The 18,250-nt window shown below is 32.7% G+C and overlaps 1 protein-coding gene across 1 annotated transcript; it reads right to left on the bottom strand.

The window, feature by feature from the left end:
* Positions 121 to 8,321, bottom strand: LOC18589393. Its single transcript, XM_007014349.2, has 5 exons — positions 8,129 to 8,321; positions 5,818 to 6,035; positions 3,721 to 3,960; positions 1,670 to 1,821; positions 121 to 583 (listed from the first exon to the last, which is right to left on the bottom strand). The coding sequence occupies exons 1-5, from the start codon at positions 8,201 to 8,203 to the stop codon at positions 381 to 383; spliced, it is 888 nt and encodes a 295-aa protein (XP_007014411.2). The 5' UTR covers positions 8,204 to 8,321; the 3' UTR covers positions 121 to 380.

Raw genomic sequence — 18,250 nt, forward strand, 5'->3', positions numbered from 1 at the left:
GAACCAGTCAGTGGACAAGTCCTCTTTTAGCTGAATTACAAGTGGCCAGATCATTTCAGCTTTCCCATCTACTAAAGCCTTATACCAAAAGCAGCACAAGATATAGAAGAAGCATGCCCACGTTTACAAACAAACTCCTTTCAACTTTCCATAACAGAAGGGCCTGTCGGAAGACTATTCAAAAGAGGCATAATTACCAAGAACCAAGCAATGACTGCCCTGCTCTACTATGTAAATGCTGATATAAACACTAAAGGCATTAAGTAGTACCTGTAAAAGAAATCATTTTCATTTTTCTTTTTACATTTATTTCAAAGGTAAACTTGAAAAAAGAAAACAGTTTTGCCTGCCCCTGGATTCATTTGTTAAAAGTATGATCTCTAATCTATATTGTTAAAGCCTGGAAGAAGGGACGTGATGAAGCCGAAGACAATCATCTGGATTTCCTTAACAATTCCCCACCAGTGATTACCACCATTTCCTAAACCAGGGTCTGCCGCATTCTCATTCTCATTCTCATTCTCAACCACCTGATTACCATCGTCTGCCGGCTGGTTCTCATTCTCTGTTCCTTCTTGTCCCTCTGATCAAGGATACAACAAGGTATAATGGGCATTTACTCTCATAATCAAATATTTTTGTAAAGTATAGTCTAAAACAGTATCTCTTCTATCTTCTCTCAGCATAACAGAATCAACAATGGTGATGCTATACAGCAAAATTAATTTGCGGTGCAAGTCGCATAACTAGGCTAGCCATTAGTTGCTAGATTGCATATCTATCTACGAAGGTTAGTTAGGGTTCAACTTTGTTCTTCATTGTTTCATTTGTTTTCACTCTGGCTTAAATACAAAGTAAGGCCCTATACTTACTTATTATGAGCCCTTAACCTTTTGTTGCAATCAATTGACACCTTAATCAATTATTTAGAATCAATTAAGCCCTCATTTGAATGGAAATTTTAACATTGTTAACTCTTTTTGCCACCTGGGATAGAATTGCCATGCAGTACAAATGAAGTGGACTAAATATTGCCACATGGCATTTTCTGGGCATGTGTCAAAAATAAATATCTTTTTTATTTTTTACACATGCCTAAAAAATGCCATGGGGGAATAATTATTCCATGTCATTTACATGACATGGCCATTCTAACCTAGTTGGTAAAAAGAGTTAATGTTAAAATTTCCGTCCAAATAAGAGATCAATTGATTATAAATAATTGATTAGGGGCTCAATTGGTTGCAATAAAAGGACTCATATGACAGATTTAATTAAGTGTACAGGCTCAGTTGTATTTTAGTTATCACTTTCTTCCTTTTGTCAAATACACATCAAATTAGCTCTTTCTAATTCAAAAGTACATAGCTTTCTGAGCTGATGCAGGATTCAATAAATCAATTGGCTTGTAATCACCAGCCACAACAATGGATAACTTGATGGAACCTCAGCTTCGTTTTGGAAGTTATCATGCAAAAGAAAATACTAATCTTGTTTTTATCATATAAAATTTCAAGATTTTATTATATGGTATAATTTTTAGGTAATATATTTTTTTGCAAGATATGCATGAATAAATGCAACTAATGAAGTTTAATTCCCTATACCTTGTTTAAACACCCATAGGCTGAAAGGATTTCATTTCACACAAAAATAAATAAAACAATACCTGCCAAAGCAGCATTATCATTGCCCTGCCTTCCAGCAGCAGGAACATTCTCTGCTCCGGCAGCAGGCCTAGGTAGATGAGGAGGCGCAGCTGCCCTGTGCATGCCTTGTGAAAGCCATCTTACCAACGGTGTGAGAGCTCCAGTTTGGTATCTGCAGAAAGCCAATGTATTAATTCAACTTCCAATGTTACACTGAAAAGTATTGAGCAAAAATATATAGATAAAAGACAATAGAAATGACATTAAATTACTGAACAAAGTCATTTGTCTGTGTTAGTAACTTAAAACAAAGACAAAAAAAAAAAAATCAAACTGGAAGTAGAAAGGTAAATGGAAAAGAGAACCACCAATCATCAGAGTTTTCCCCTCATTATTTGAAAAAGTTGCACCTTCCTCATTTAACTGTCTAATGCCATTCGTGAAGCATTGTTGGTGATCCCAATTACAGAAACCCCCCCTCCCCCAAATAAAGGATCACAAATTATTTTTTATTTTAAAGCAACAAGTCATACATTCTCTACCGAAAAACCTCTCGGTGACCTAACACCAAAGACCATCAAGCCAGCGATCCAAGCAGCACAAAGATGGTCAAAAACAGGATTCTAGGATTTGTACCTCAGCTTAGATGAAAAGCAGGGAAATACAGGCACGCTTCAACCCCGTGTATTGGTGTCATGTCCGTGTCCAACACAAACATGCCTCGAATATGCTGGGAAACATATTGGACTTGGCCAGATACAGCTAAAAAATAAAAATAATAATTTTTTATTTGGAAATGGCGATCTGCACTAGATTTTCCAAACAAAACCAAGAAAAAGATGGAAAGACATTGCCACTAGCATAGCATTGGTGGCTGGTGGCATCACCTTGAATTGAAATTTTGAGATCACAAAACAGAAATAACAAAAAATAAAGGAAGAAAAGTTCTGTTGTCTGTATTGCATCACTGGCTGACAAAAAAGAAGAAAAGAAAACTCTCCTGCAATGCTGAAGCCTAAAGAAGAAGAAGAAGAATAAGAAAAGTTAGGGCTTTCCTTTTAATTATAACTAGGGCTCGTAGAAGGAGCTAATAGTCAGGCTCATATGTCGTTCCAATTAGCCTTAGTCTAGCCAAAAAAGCAAAGGATTTTCTCTTGGGCTCTTGCCTAACTAACAATTATATGGGTTTGAGCCTTGAGACAATTTAAAATATTTAATTATTTTTTAATGGAATAAAACTATTTAAAATCAACACTCATAATAAAAAATTAGTTTCATTGCTTAAAAGATTTTGAAGAGAAGGATTTTTATAAGAAAAAGTAAAAATGAAAATAATTTATATATGGTATTAAATTAATTAAAATATATTTATATAAATTTAATATTTTTATTGCCGTATCCTTGCCATGTCATGCCTAATGTTTCAGATAATGCCATGCCACTGTGTCCGTATCATGTCATACCCGTATCCCGTGTTCATGTCAGTGCTTCATAGGTGAGGAGAATAAATTAAATGTAAACCGGGATCTGAGTTAGGGATTTCACAGCATTCTTGCATCTGATATGACCCAAGATTGCCAATATTGTCTTTTGCCTTCAGTTCAATAAGGCGGGTTCTTTAGCTGCAGAGGGCTAGAGAGTCAGGGACTCGGGTGGATTTTGCATTATCGTATTTGTGATTTCGGTTTTCTTGAGGGATAAACAGATTTAAGTACTCAATGGCCAAAAGAAAAAGGTTAGGTATTCAGCTTCTAACAGAAAAGAATGTGGAGAGAGAGAGAGAGAGAGTTAAAGCAGGCTTCAACTCATGAAAGAAGTATAAAGAGTGGAAATATGCAGAGCAACAAGAAAGAAGAGATGAAGGATGAGACAGTAGAGAGAGCAGTGTAGAAACTAGTGTATCTTCCACTACTTATGCATCCAAACAATCAACTAAAAGAAAATGATCTAAGAAAAAACAGTTAGATCCCCATCTTCCAGAACTTGTACATCCAAATAATCTGGTAAACGGCAGTTCTGATGCAAAGAACTAGTGTCAAATTTAAAAGCAATCAGAAGTTCAGATACTTACAAATAGACAAGTAAAGCAAAGAACACAAGGACAGCCAGTCTCTGTCTTGATCCATCTTGGTTGAACAAAAATATCACGGCTGCTAGCTTAAGTATAAGCAACAAATCCAGCTGAAATGCAATTTGGAATCTTCTTACAACAACTTGTCTCTGAGGTCCTCCCTGCTGCTGTTGACGTTGCGGTTGTTGTGCTCCTTGCCCTTGTTCATCAACTGCTGCCCCTGCCTCCGCAGCAGGCCGACTATTAATGGAAAACATGCAACGCAGTAAGATAAACAGCAGTTTGTAACAATTTAATGTTACCTATAATCCATTTCACCAGAAAGATATGCATCATTGTTGCAATCCTCCTAACTCAAAGCTCTAAAGTATAAAGTGTTCACATTTGTGTCATTGCACTCTAACCATAGCAATCTCCTTCATCATACCTTGAGTTAAACTACCAAACCCACCAATGTTTTTAAAGTATATTAAAAAATAATTTCCCAACACAGCAAGATAGAAAATTTTCTTCCTCTATGAATTTCTAAGTCTAAAATCAATGACAAATCCATCACTCAAAATAAAATACAGCTAGGGTAGTAAGAGGACTAACATACATTTTGGAACACCACAACTGTTCAGATGACAAGTTTTATGGTCTTTTATCCACAACCAGAAATTTTACAACTTTTCAGGAATACAAGTGACAGGAAATGAGACTAGTTTGACTAGAGCCAAACCAAAACATAGCAAAGAAAAAAATAAAAGTTTAAAAGCAACAATAATGACAGGAAAAACCAACAAGATTAACCATTTCAACAAGATCAATTACGAGATCTTAGGTGCTTGACAAACTCAAAGATTCAGAAAGCATTTAGTGGAAGTGCCATGTGGTACCACTTCACCAGGAACGGGTAATTTAATCACAATGACCATAGTAATAGCATCCAGTGTAGCAGTTTCAAACGGTCCATTTGGTTATTTAAACCATAATTTTACAAAAGCGGAAATAACTGAAGATGAAAAAAAGAAAAGAAAAGAACAATTCAGAAACAGAACAACTGAATTTCTTAGGTTAATGGGGTTAATTTGAAAAGCTGACATATTGTTCAAGGTCTAAACACACCAACTTGATGAACAACTCTTATACCAAAATTTTATGAAACAATATGTGGCTTAGCCTCGCAGTTGTTACCCCTCCTTAGACAGGTAAGATCTAAGGTTCAAATGCACCTTTCCCCCCCTAGGACTTCCTCATATGTACCAACCCCCCCTCCCCCCCCAACACAGAGACAGGAAAAAAAAGTGAAATTGGAGGAAGAAATGAAAGTCCGTTAAAAGTTAAAATCATTTCAAAATTTCGGGAAAAAAAATTAGGAAATACACATTTTTCAGCAAAAGTAGCCAAAAACATAAGTTGAAAACTGCATGCAGACACAAGATAGCATATCTATTTTTGCAAGTTAACAAATTCCGTCTCTTTGTAAAATGGCAGAAATCCCCCTCCCAAAAATTGAATGTATACCTATTTTTTTCTTTAACGAAAAAAAAAAGAAAAAGCCTGCTTGCAAGATACAATCAAACCAAAAGTAGGGAAGTAAAAGATATAGAAAATAATGAAATAATGCTGATTAGTGGTACCTCAGAAGTTTGTGATCGGTGCTGATTAGTGGTGACAAGAAGAAAAGGAAATAACCAGTTTATAGTGGCAGGAAAAAGAGGGTTACCAGATTGCAATTATGAATCTATGGAAGAGCAAAGACACAAGAAAATATGAATCCAAAAAGACTTACAATATTTGCCTAAACTGAATTATAAACAAGTATATTGTTCCATACATAGATTAATTTGGCTGGTTTGTGCAAGGAACCTTTTTAAAAAAATAACCAATCAAGATTACTGCCATTTCAAATTCATTTTTCATACTCGATCAAATGAACTGAAGACCAAACTTTGGTTCTAGAAATTGATTGGTTAATTAAATTATTTAACATATCACCTACCAACACTCTCAGCTACTAAAATGGCATGACAAGTGATTATTTAACTAAGGGCATCTTCATCTAATAGTAGGCAGATGAAATACACTATTTTACAAAACCACAGATTTACTTACGTAGGTATATTATAGGTGAGAGGAATGAGAGTATTAGACGGAAGTCCAGCAATATGCCCCATAAAGGGTAGAACGGGCACAGCATAAATGCCTGCTCCACGGTTTGTCTGTTCCTGATTTTGTAATGAAGTTAAACCTGGGATAATTGCAGGATACATAACTGGAAACATCTGCAAATCACCATTTTGAAAAGCTGCGAGACCAGAATATCCTGGAACCTGCAACAAAAAAGCCATAAAGAAACTGAGAATGAAGAAAAGGAATTGCCAACAGAAAAGACTAGTCAAGAATAATAATTACAGAACGCTCATCCGCACACACAAAAAAAACTCTTACTCTGTTTCCAAAATACCAATTTTTTTTTTAAAAGAAAGAAATAAAGTTTTCTACAGACTACTTAAAACTGATTTTTAGTAGTCACCAAATCACCAAATAGGACAACACATGGAACAAGCTGAATTTAGTGTAAATTCAATTGTCAAATTTAGACACTTCTGTCATTTAGCAGGAAATTATTTGGGGAAGAAAGACTTTCTAAATTATGTGATGAATGAAATATCTCTTAAGACATAAAAGATCTAAACGCTCAAGCATCCTATTTAGCTATTAGATGACTGCAATGCACAAAATGGTACATCTCTTCAGTTGAAAACCTTTACCACTGCAAGGTGCCATTTATCAAGCACTTCCTAACACCAATGATGGCAAAATTCCAGTTATCTCAAAATTGATCATAACCGCCCACATAACCCATAGGCAGCATGACCCATAATAAAAAGGTATGTACATATGCTTCCCTATTTTAACATGAAATAAGCCAGGCAGAAATCAACTAATCCTTGTACAATTCCAGTATTCAGTTTGTTCCCCAAAGACATAACAAAACGAATGCTTGATCCAAGTTCACTAAGCACTGTGTTTTCCCCAGCCATAACAAAATGAAGGCTGTTTTTACAACTACTTTGAATCCAAAAGCTAAAGACAAAAAATAAAAAGTAAAATATACTGGGAAAGAGAGCAGAAAAAAAAGCTTCAGCTCAAATAGGTAGAACAAAAAGAATAAATAACAAGATACCCAAGAAAGTAGGCTTAGAAAGTGGGTTTTATAAATCTAAGATTATGCATTTCAGTAAGCAGTACTGCAATAATAGAAGTAGGAAATTTTTGCTGCTGACGGCCAAGCAAATGAAGGAATGTATTTCCCTAGTAGCATAGATAAGAGGCATAGAATTCCAAGCAAAGAAGACAGCAAACCATCTTTCTTTCTTTCGTTTCTTTAAGTAATTAATGCTACACTTCATAATAGGCGTGAAGAACTTTGCTGAAAGTTCAAGAGAAAACATATAACAGATTCGCTTGGTTTTCAAAAGTTCACCACTAAACTTGTATTAACACATTAGAGTGGAAACAAGGTTTATAGCTGGTTTAGCTAATAATATAGTCCCCCCAATCAATTGCCTCATAAGCAGTAAATTCCACTGCTATAAGTCCAATGAAATTTAGGGTAAATCCTTTAGCATTTGAAACTAAGCCTGGTATCTCCATCCCCTTCACCTCCTTTTCCTTTTCTTGTAACGTATAGCATCCCCCAAAAGAGCTTCTAAATCATTCTTTACCCATCTATCAAACTCATATCCACATAATGATCTACACAGAACTCCACAAATACATAAAGAGAAGTATATGTTCATCTTCATCTGTGAAAAAGACAAGCAACTCTCAGGATAAAAAAGAACAATTCCATTTTGAAAAGGATGAACCTTTTAGTAATCAATCAGCTACTGTCACAATATTTATGGAAAAGAAAAAGAAATGCCAGGCAAAAGACTGATCTAATTTGGAAAATCTAAATATTTTCAGTAATAATAAAAATCAAAGTTATTGGATTTTAAAAAAGTGTACTTGACTCTAATTTATGACATCATCAGCCAATAATTTGCCAAGACATATAGCTCAAACTCAGATCTAAAAATTCCTACATATTAAATAATTTAAACCCATCATTTTATATCCACTAAAACGCAAAACCCATTATTCATCTTGCCTAAAATAATAAATAAATAAATAAATAAGACTAATGGTCCAAAGAAACAACACAAGAAAAAAAAATTATGCTAATACATGCTCAGTAAAATTCAACCCCAGAAGACAGAAAGTGCTCTCAGGTAACAGAAAAAAAAAATTGAACGAAAATTTATTCTCAATCTCACAAAAAAATAAACATAAAAAAGTGCAAGTACGAATTAAAAAGCTATCGAATCGTATGGAAAAATAATTGAAAAAAATATATATATGAATTGAATGGGAAAACCTGGGATTTTTTTCCACTGTCGGGGGAGGAACTCGGTTGTGAGGTAGACGACGGTGCTTCGGATTCTTCAGCCATTACAGAGAAGAACTTGGATCCACTTCTACTATTCCAAAATTCAAGTAGTAATATTTTGTTGGAGCAATGGAATTTTTTTTTTTCCTTTTTCTTTTAGAATGAATGAATTTGGCTTTGGCTTTCGTTTTTAAAATTTTTATTGACTTTATTACGTGGATTTTGTGCTGGTTTTTCCAATAGCAACATGCCACGACTTTTGTAATTTTTTGTAGCCACCATGGCCATAATTACCACCGGCTAAGAGGGTAAAACGCTCACGGGTGCTCCCTTGCTAATCCAATATGAATGTCATTAGAGAGTAATTTGGGAATCTCCAACTTTAAAAGAATTTATCAAAATTTTTTATTTTAAAGTAGAAAATTGTCAAATTTTGCCATGCTTTAGGAATTTTTAGTAGAAGAAAAAAATATTTTTTAAGAACTACAATTTCAAAATTTAATTTCGTAAAATTGTAAAAATAAAATAAAAAATGACTTTTATATTCCATCATATAATTATGTTTAAATTTTGTAATTTCACCCTATCCTAAATTTTGTTGTATCATATTTTTTTACGCTTTGTTATTTACTTTTATTCTATAACAAAGTAAGAGATATGAAAAATTAAAAAAAAATAGAAAAGTGAAGAAGTTTTGACATACTTCTTTACTTTCAAGTCAAGAAGTTATGTTTAAATAAAAAAATTATAAGTAATATTTATTACTATATATCAAAGTAGCTCCCGAAGCTACTATATCAATTGACTTCAATTGGCCAATTATAACAAATTTCATTCAATTGCGAGGCTTGGAGGGTTTTTTTTTTTTGTTTATCAAAATGACAATTTTGTTTATCAAAATAATGTCATTTTGATTGTATTGGGTTTTTTTCCTACCGTTATGTCTAAAATGATGTCATTTTGCATTTAGGGTTTTTGCTAGTAGGGAGAGAACGGCACCGTTTTTGTTTGTGGTGTTTCCTTTCCTTTGGTTTGTATTTTTTTTGTCTCTTGAGTTGTTTTGTGGGTTTGCGGGAAAGTTGCCATTTTGGTTCTACTATTTTGCTTTCTTCCTTGGGTTTTCTTAATGGAACGATTGATTTGTAGGGAAAATGAAGAGAATGGCTATTGCTTGCTGATTTATCAAGACATTTTGCTTTAAAGCTTTTATTAAATTAGTAAAACATCATACAAGTGCGCATGATTAACAAGTAATATAGTAGTGAGTGAGTTATCGTCTCCTTAGGGAATTATATCTAAATTCTTGCTAATTACTAACATTAAGCAATCTAATCTTATCCAAAAAAATCTAGTTTGGAAATTAATTGAAAATGAAAATTAAAATAGCAAGGCTAAACTAGTGAACTAAGCTAAAAAAATGCAAGTAAATTGAGTTAGAAAATAGTTGGGAAGTACCTAAGATTATTGTTTCAATTAATGCTTTATTTAGACTTAAGATTGACTAATTACCTATTTTTATGGAAAACTAATGCTAGCTTAGGATCCTTAAGCATGTATGATTTTTAGTTGAGCTATCGTACAATGGTCCAACTTAATTTAATTCTCTATATGTCTATAGCTAATTAATTAAGCTAAGTTCCTTAAGTATAGGTCTTATAAATTGACTGTATATGGTTAATATAGGTATATGTCTACCTTATTAACAAATCACCAAACTAATTCCTAATTGCAATGATCATATGCTACCCAATCTATGATCTTTTTAGACTAACTTTGTCGAGTATTATCTAAAAACTCATGCACATCCTATTGGTGATCAGTTAATAAAATGGGAAATAAGTGCATATTTGAATAAACACTAAATATTCCATAAAATCAAGTAATAGTCAATCAAGTATCCAAACTATATAGTAATATCCACCATAATCCTAGAAAAGAAAGTTTAGCTTAACATTTCAATAGCCCATAATAAAATTTTAGCAAAACTAAGCATTTATACAACGAGCTTTAGAGCGAGAAAAATAAAGCTATTGAGACAAAACTCTTTTAGTGCAACTTTGCCAAGCTTTTCTTCAAGATTTTTCCTCTTTTTTTCTCTTTGTGGAAAGCTCATTTTTGCCTCTGAAGTTAGTCCTCAAGATGCTACTCTTCAACCCTAAAAAATTAGTGTATTTGTACCACTTTTGATGGCCATTTGATGTAAAATCGAATGGCCAAAAATGTGCAGAATTAAGTGTTGGCACTTAGGCACGCAAAGTTCTGTTTTGTGGCTTGTTTTAACATGCTAGATGGTGCATTCGGCACCGAGGCTCCGAGAGGTGGGCAGTTAGGCACCCAAGCTTCTGTCAATATTGACTGCAGTCTGTTACAGTCAGTCAACTTCCTTTACATTTTTTACCACGATCCCTTCCGAATTGGGTGAAATGCTACATCAAAGTTGTAGCTTTTCCTTTTAACTTTTCGTAGTTCTACGAATAGTGTTGATTGGAGTTCTGCAGCTCGAGTTATGTTTAAAACATTACAGCATATGCGAAGGCCTTTCTTAAGCTACTTGCACCATCTTTTGCCATTTGAGTTCCAAGTCCTTACACATCCTTCAATATCAGAAAATCTATTTATTAGAGGCTGAAATGAGGGATTTTAACAAGAAATTCATTGAAATTGCATAAATGATAAATGCCACGACATAAACTAAGTTACTACTATTAAGCATAAAATTACCTATGAATTACTTAAAACTAGAGGACTTAGCTCAATTTTAGATTCCAAAGATACATAAGATAACTCTATATAATAGAGTTATGAATGGTGAAAGAGATGAGAGATTAATTTTTGGACAAATGGTAAAAAGATTTTGATATTTTTAGTGTAAGTGGGATGAATAGTTGTTTATACTGAAGAAGAACGAAGACTTTCGTTTAAGGGAAGAGAAGGAAGGGTTGGAGGAGAAGATGTGTGATTGTAAGGGGTTGGGTGGTTGGGTTGCTAAGAGAGGTGTGTGGTTAGGTTGGGTTTTGAAAAGGAGAAAACTACGTCGTTTTGACGTGGAAAAATGTGAGAAAAAAAAAAAGAGGGATGCATGGGTTCCTTCTCGATAAATATATTACTTTTTGGTTTGTTTATTATGGGTATTCCGATGTAGGGGAGCTTATTGTCCGATTATTTACCTTGCTTAGCATATGTTTGGTAGTTACTGTTGTTCTCTCACTAAGGGAACAAAATGTTCCTATTGAGCAGCTATTTGTGTATTTCGTTTTTTTTGTTCATCGGTTTAGCAAGTTGTGATCTTTTTTTATGATTATTGTTTTTGGTTTCATTCTGTTGCTTTTGTTCTATTGTGGTTCAATATTCGTTCTTATTTTTTTATTCATTGATTCATGATCTTTTGATCTCTACAAGCTATATTGTTTGGGTTTTTTTTTTTAAATTTTGGCACTCTATTCTATTTTTACAATTATAGTAATGGTGATGGTATGTTTTGTTTATTTGCTTTGATTAATTTTGTTTTTATTGCTCTGGATGTTGCATATTGAGCTTATATTGATATTTATTGGTTTAGGGTTTTAGGTTTATGATTTGTATGATATCATATTGATATTTTTACAGTTATTCAAATAGTAATGGAATGTTTTGTTTTTTTACTTTTATTTATTTTGTTTTTATGTTTCTGTATGTTAATTATCAAGTTTATATTGATATTTGTTGGTTTTGGGTTGTGGCTTTATGATTTGTATGATATGATTTGTTTATGTACACATATGTTTTGCTTGGATATTTTTGTTTCTGGACGTTGGATATCAAGTTCATGTTGATAATTATTGGTTTATTATTTGTATGATATAATTTGTTCTGGGTTGGTTTTATTCTATATATGAGTATTTCAATGTTTAACATAAGTTCGTTTTGTGTCTGACAATTTTAATGTCCTTTTTTATTCTTATAGTTTGTTTGAGCTACTATTGATGGTTACTAAGTTATGTTCGTGAATTATTGAACTATTTGCAGTTTGGTATAGTTTGTGAGGTCTAAGTATAAAGTGTTTATTAGGTATCATTTTCTTTAGTTTGTTATTGGTTGGTTATCTATATACAGATTTGTTTGGGAGATTTTGCTTTATTGTTTGCTTCATTCATGATTTTGTTGCTCTAGATAAGTGCACTTAATAGATTAGACTGTTTAATATTGTTACTTGAACATTGTACAGTAGGAAATATAATATCTATAACTACATATAATAGTATATGCCGAAGCTACTATTTTAATTGGCTTCAATTTGAATATTAATGGTTTTTTTTCATGACAGGATTAGTGTTTTATGAATTTGTGTTATATAAATGATGTTTTACATGGTTAACAGATGTAATAAGTATATAATTTTTCCTTCTAATTTATGCATACTGTATATTATGTAGATACAATGTCAAATGAAGGTATAAGAAAAAGAACAAGATATGAACAAATTATTCAGTCTTGAAATTATAATTGTGGTTTTTCTAATCAGGTTTATGCTGTTTCTTTTGTTGATTACCAATCTTTATTGTTCAGTATGGAGAAATGTCTTGTACTAACAAACATTGATGTCATTGAAAGTATTAGTAGTGCAACTATTCATGATGATTCAGACAATGAAAGTTCAATTTGTTATGAGTACACTGCTAGAGAATATGATTTTGATTTTGAAAATCTATATGATGTACCAATTATAGATCATTAGTTTGTCCAAATTATTAATACATATAATTTTGGTTCTGAAAGCCTTTATGAATTACCTATTATAGATTGTTGGTTTATACAATCTATTGCTTCATCCAATTATAAGAAAGGAAGAGATAATATTGAAAGTAAATGTACAATTCTAAAAAACCTTTGCCTAGAATGTCTTTTTGTTTCATAATTATTTAAGTAATTTGCTTTAAAAACTTTGTCAACAAGGTATGGTTTGATTACCTACATTTAAGCTTACACTAGATTTCTTGCATCATTTATTAGATTATCAGGGAGATTATAGAAGTAGTAAATTTAGAAAGAATATTAGCATTTACAATTATATGTTTCAATTTACATTAATTGGAGGAAAAATAGATAATAGTATAAATAGTAATCCAAGTCCATATATCTTTAGAATAAATGGACTAAATCACCATCGAATTAGTTCTTTACTTCCTACAATAGGACATAAACCTAAATTTGCATAACTTTACATATATGATACTAAGAATGAAGTTTCGAATAAAATGTTTGTTTTTGGAGATCAAAATACCTGGAATATGATAAATAGATTTGTAGTAAAAGGTTTAATGAAAATGCTTGATGAAACTAATGAAATAACTAAAGTATTTAGAACAGTAAGAGATTGGTTTAAAGAATCAACTAATCTTCCAGTTCGGCTTAAATTACTAAGAGCACGAAATAAACAAAAGAGAAATTATTTAACCCCTACTAAATTAGAGGTTGTTAAATTAATTGTTAGGGACATAGGAGAATCTGATAGTCATTGTGATGTCAGTATTAAACATAGAATTGACAGACTAAAGTGAATAAGCAAGCTTCATCTCTTTTGCATGGCAATGTAGTATTCGTTGTTATTTTCATATGGGGAAGATAGTTACATGTCAGATATCAACTATGTTGATTCTCCTATCAAATAGAGACCAAAAAGAAATCACGTAATAATAAAAGAATACTATGCTTATATTATTCAACGATGTAATCTAGCAGAAAGTACATTATTAAAAGGTGGTAGATTGTTTCAGCAATTTATTTTTGATGCATTCTTTACTGTTGAAGAAATGAGATTACAATTTATAAAGGATAATAAAAAAAGCTTAAGGTCTAAGATTTATAAAGGTTTGAGAGTTGTTGTGTCAAGAGGTGATGTACAAGGCAACGTAGTTGGGAAACAAGTAATATTTCTTGCAACCTTTAATGGAAGCGCTCGTTATCTGTTTTAGAATTATCAAAATACGATGGCAATATATCGGTATTATGGTTTTCCAAATTTATTCATCACATTTGCTAGTAATGCGAAGTGGTTAGAAATGATGAAGCTTTATCTATAGTTCTTGTTCAACGACTGCAAGATAAGCTTAATATAGTTTTAAGAGCATTTAAGTTAAAGCTTCGTTATTTCATGGAAGATTTGATTAGATTAAAAGGAAACACTTGGATTAGTATTTGCAAGTAAAGTTTTTGAATATGTTCAACCTATTGAATTTACATTTAATTGTTAACTTTAATATTTACTTATTATTATTCGTTACTAGCAATTTTATTCTACCAAGAACATTTTGGATCTTCATCCACAAGTAAAATTTTTATATTTGTTAAAGTTGGTAATTGTGGATTTAATTGTAATTTTAATTTTATATTATTATAATAAGTTATTAACAATTATATTATATTTTATGTTATGATGTCTTACAGGTACATATACAATTGAATTCTAGAAATGTAGGTTTTTGCATGTTCATATACTGCTTTGGTTAGATTCTGCTATAAAATGTTTGAATGCCAATGATGTCAATATGATAATATCAGCTAGGATATCAAATAAAAAGTATGATCCAGTAGGATATGAAGTTGTCACAAATTTTATGATACATAAACCATGTGGTGTTATCAATTTTTTTTCTCCATACATGGTTAAAGGTAAATGTTCAAATTTTTTTTCTGAAATAGTATCAATTGGAAACAATAGTTAATAAGGATGGGTTTGCTATTTATAGAACAAGACATGTAACAAGTAAACTGTGTCTTGTTATTAAAAATGGTGTGGAATTAGACAACAGGTTTGTTATAGCTCATAATGTTGATTTAGTTACGAAATGTCAGGCTCATGTTAATGTCCAACTTAGCAATCAATCAATAGCTATCAATTATTTATTCAAGTACATTAACAAAGGACCAAATGGAGCTAGAGCTATAATTGTGAATAACAATATCAATAATAATGCGAAAGAACAAAACATTAGACATGATTTTGATGAAATTAAAATGCATTTGAACTGTATATATTTATCGACATATGAATCTTATTAAAGGATTTTTGCATTCGACATTCATTATCATGAACCAACAGTTGACATATTGGTTATCCATTTACCGGAAGAGTAAAATGTATCCTTTAATGATAATGATGATTGGTCTAGAGTGATTTAGAGAGTTAATGTGAGGAAAACAATGTTCATATAATGGATGTACATGAACTAGTTCTATGCAAAGCAATAGAATTGATCTATGCTGACTTCTCGATGAAATGGGTTTGGTCAAAGTTTGAGTCAACTTGGAAGAAACTAAAAAAAGGTAAGTCAATAGGAAGAATTACATATATTCATCCAATAACAAGCGAACTTTATTTTATGATATTATTATTGAATGTTATGAGAGGTTCAAGAACTTTTGAAGAAATAAGTACAATTGAAGGTGTAGTATACACTACATTCCAAGCAGGATGTCAAGCACTAGGTTTGCTTGGAGATGATCGAAAATGGACAAATGCAATTTTGCAAGCTTCAGAGTAGGCAACAAGGGAACAATTACAACAATTGTTTGTCACGATTATTATGTTCTATGAAGTTACTAATCCATTGTCACTGTGGGAAAACAATTGGAAAGTTCTCAGTGAAGACATTAAGTATAGATTAAGGAAGGCTTTCAGTGTTACTCATTATCAAATTCCAAACAGTGACCTCAAGAACTACACTTTGGTTGCTCTAAAGTAATTTTTCAACAAAAATTGTTGTTCACTTTCAGAGTTCAATCTGTCGATATTGACAGTAGATTTGATGTAACAATGTAGAATAGATTGATTCATAAAGAAATCAACTACGATTTTAGGGGAATTGTAATAGCAACATTTACAGTGTTTAGTGAACCTTAACCCAAAACAACTACAGGTTTATCAAGTTGTCAAACAATTTGTTAAAAACAATGAAGATCTAATGTTGTTTGTTTATGGTCATGGCAATATTGTCATGACCCAATCCAAGTGTTTGTGACCAACGCATGAGTCCAACAGGTGAAGGCTGCGAGACCCAAGCAAGGCTTAGAGTTCAGAACCAAACATACATATCCAAGGGTTTTCCAAATTCCATAATTTCATATAATATTTAAATTTAAATACATTGAACTTGCCCTTTGGCATGTAATCCATACATAATATTCATAAGCCCATACATTGACCATCAAATCGGGTTCATACTTAACAACCTTTACACAAGTTCAAATGGCACAATGTGTCTACATACACATAAAACTAAACCAAATGCAAAGCGGAACCTCATGACAAACTCAAAAGAGTGGATGTGTCGAGTAGGGACTTACCAGATGCCACAATTTGTTTGTTACTAGATGACCCTTACCACATAGTCTTGTGCCCTGTTTGTATGCACATGGTACAAATAATAGGTGAGTCATCTAATACTCAATGAGGGGTGTAAATAAAATAAACATACATATATAAACATATGTAAATATTGCATTATCAGTGCAGTCGAATAGTCTACACATATCTCCAATACTACGGGCATATCAATCATCCCTAGAAGTCTCCATAAATGGTATATTGCTAGGTTTATTTCCAAAACTGTATCATTGTGAATATCCATTGGCACACGCTAGTTACCAATGTATCATATCAATTTCAAATCATATTTATCTAGCTTATCCAAAGCTATGTCATATCTCTCACAAATTAGATCACAATCATAAAGTGGTCATTCCCTGGACATCATCAAATCATGCACGATGGCTAATCAAAGAAGTCAAATATTACTCAGAGCCAGCCACTAGTGGAGAGACAAATCATACACATGACGAAGCAACAGACAAAGAATCAAAATCATCATCCGGAGTAATCTCCCAATGGATGACATCACTCAGAGTATTCTCAAATGAGTAGAATCAAAGCATTGCAAGTGGGAATCATAGGTAAGACTAATATCACCATCCTTACTTGCCACCATCCCTGCAAGCACACATATAGTCACACGGTGTTAGACTCCGATCAATCCTTAAATCAAATCAACATCCAGACTTCATCCATCGGATGGAATGTAAAACCTCAAATTTAGACCATCATGCCTTGGTATCACATTGACCATAATTTACATCAGAGATCACTCTTAATGAACTTCAAACATTTCTAGCTCAATGTCCCATCAAGGGGCCTTTAATTCTCTAAGGTATCGAATTCTCATAATTCATCAAGGGTTAATTGCATAGGGTAATTTACTCTTAGACGTTCATTATATTCTTTAGAGTTCTTAGTCTAAGCTCACACAACATAGTGTAGACACTAAATCATAAACGAAAAATAAATAAAAATGATAAAAATTAAAATAAAGAAGAAATGAAAAAAGAGGGGAGTGAGGTACAACTGGCAGGGTGCGCAAGCACCTCCTTCACCTTGCCAGACGCGAAAAATTCGCGTCTGGCAAGGTAGTGGAGCGTGCCCCCTCCAGAGCCCAAGAATCGGGTATAAAGGAGGGGACACTGTAGCATCCCAGGGGGGAGAAAAAAAGATCTGCACATGAAAAAAATTTTCCAGATTTCCAGCAAAAGGGAGAAGCCACAAACAAAAAAAAATGGAAAGAAAGAAAGAGGGCAGGGGGCTTTTTCTTAGTGCCGCCGGTTTGGGTGAGTGAGGAAGGGGGAGATCTTGGGTGAGAGAGCAAAAAGAGATCTTGGGTGAGAGAGCAAAAAAGGATCTTGGGTGAGAAAGCAAAAAAGAAACGGGTGGAGAGAAAGAGAAGTAGCTGGGCACTAGAGAGAGAAAGGGGAGGAAAAAGTGAAGAAATGATAAAAAATAATGGGGTTTCTTAAAGTGTATTATAGGTAGACCTCCCATTTCCCACCCCAAATGGCATATTTTGGAAGAATAAAATTTGCTGGCTTGATTGGAGTGGGCTGTAGATTTGGAGGAGCTTAGAAAGGTAAAATATTTATCATTTCTCTTAAATTTTTATGGCTTGAGTTGGTTCATTTTATTTATTTGTAGGACTATTGTTTAATCATTTAAGATTAATACTTCAATGTAATGTTCTAAAATCCTTAGGTTTTATTTTTGAGATTTAAGAAAGTAATACAAATAAAGGGATATATAAATATAAA

Source organism: Theobroma cacao, chromosome 9 (assembly GCF_000208745.1).
Source record: "Theobroma cacao cultivar B97-61/B2 chromosome 9, Criollo_cocoa_genome_V2, whole genome shotgun sequence".
Lineage (NCBI taxonomy): Eukaryota > Viridiplantae > Streptophyta > Magnoliopsida > Malvales > Malvaceae > Theobroma > Theobroma cacao.

What these genes read in the sequence shown, in the direction of transcription:
- LOC18589393 (XM_007014349.2), bottom strand. Translation starts at nt 8,203, where the DNA reads ATGGCTGAAGAATCCGAAGCACCGTCGTCTACCTCACAACCGAGTTCC. An exon ending in TTTGCTTTACTTGTCTATTT is followed by an intron (nt 1,822 to 3,720) that starts GTAAGTATCTGA and finishes GGCTTTCTGCAG; the next exon opens with ATACCAAACTGGAGCTCTCA. An exon ending in TGATAATGCTGCTTTGGCAG is followed by an intron (nt 584 to 1,669) that starts GTATTGTTTTAT and finishes ATCCTTGATCAG; the next exon opens with AGGGACAAGAAGGAACAGAG.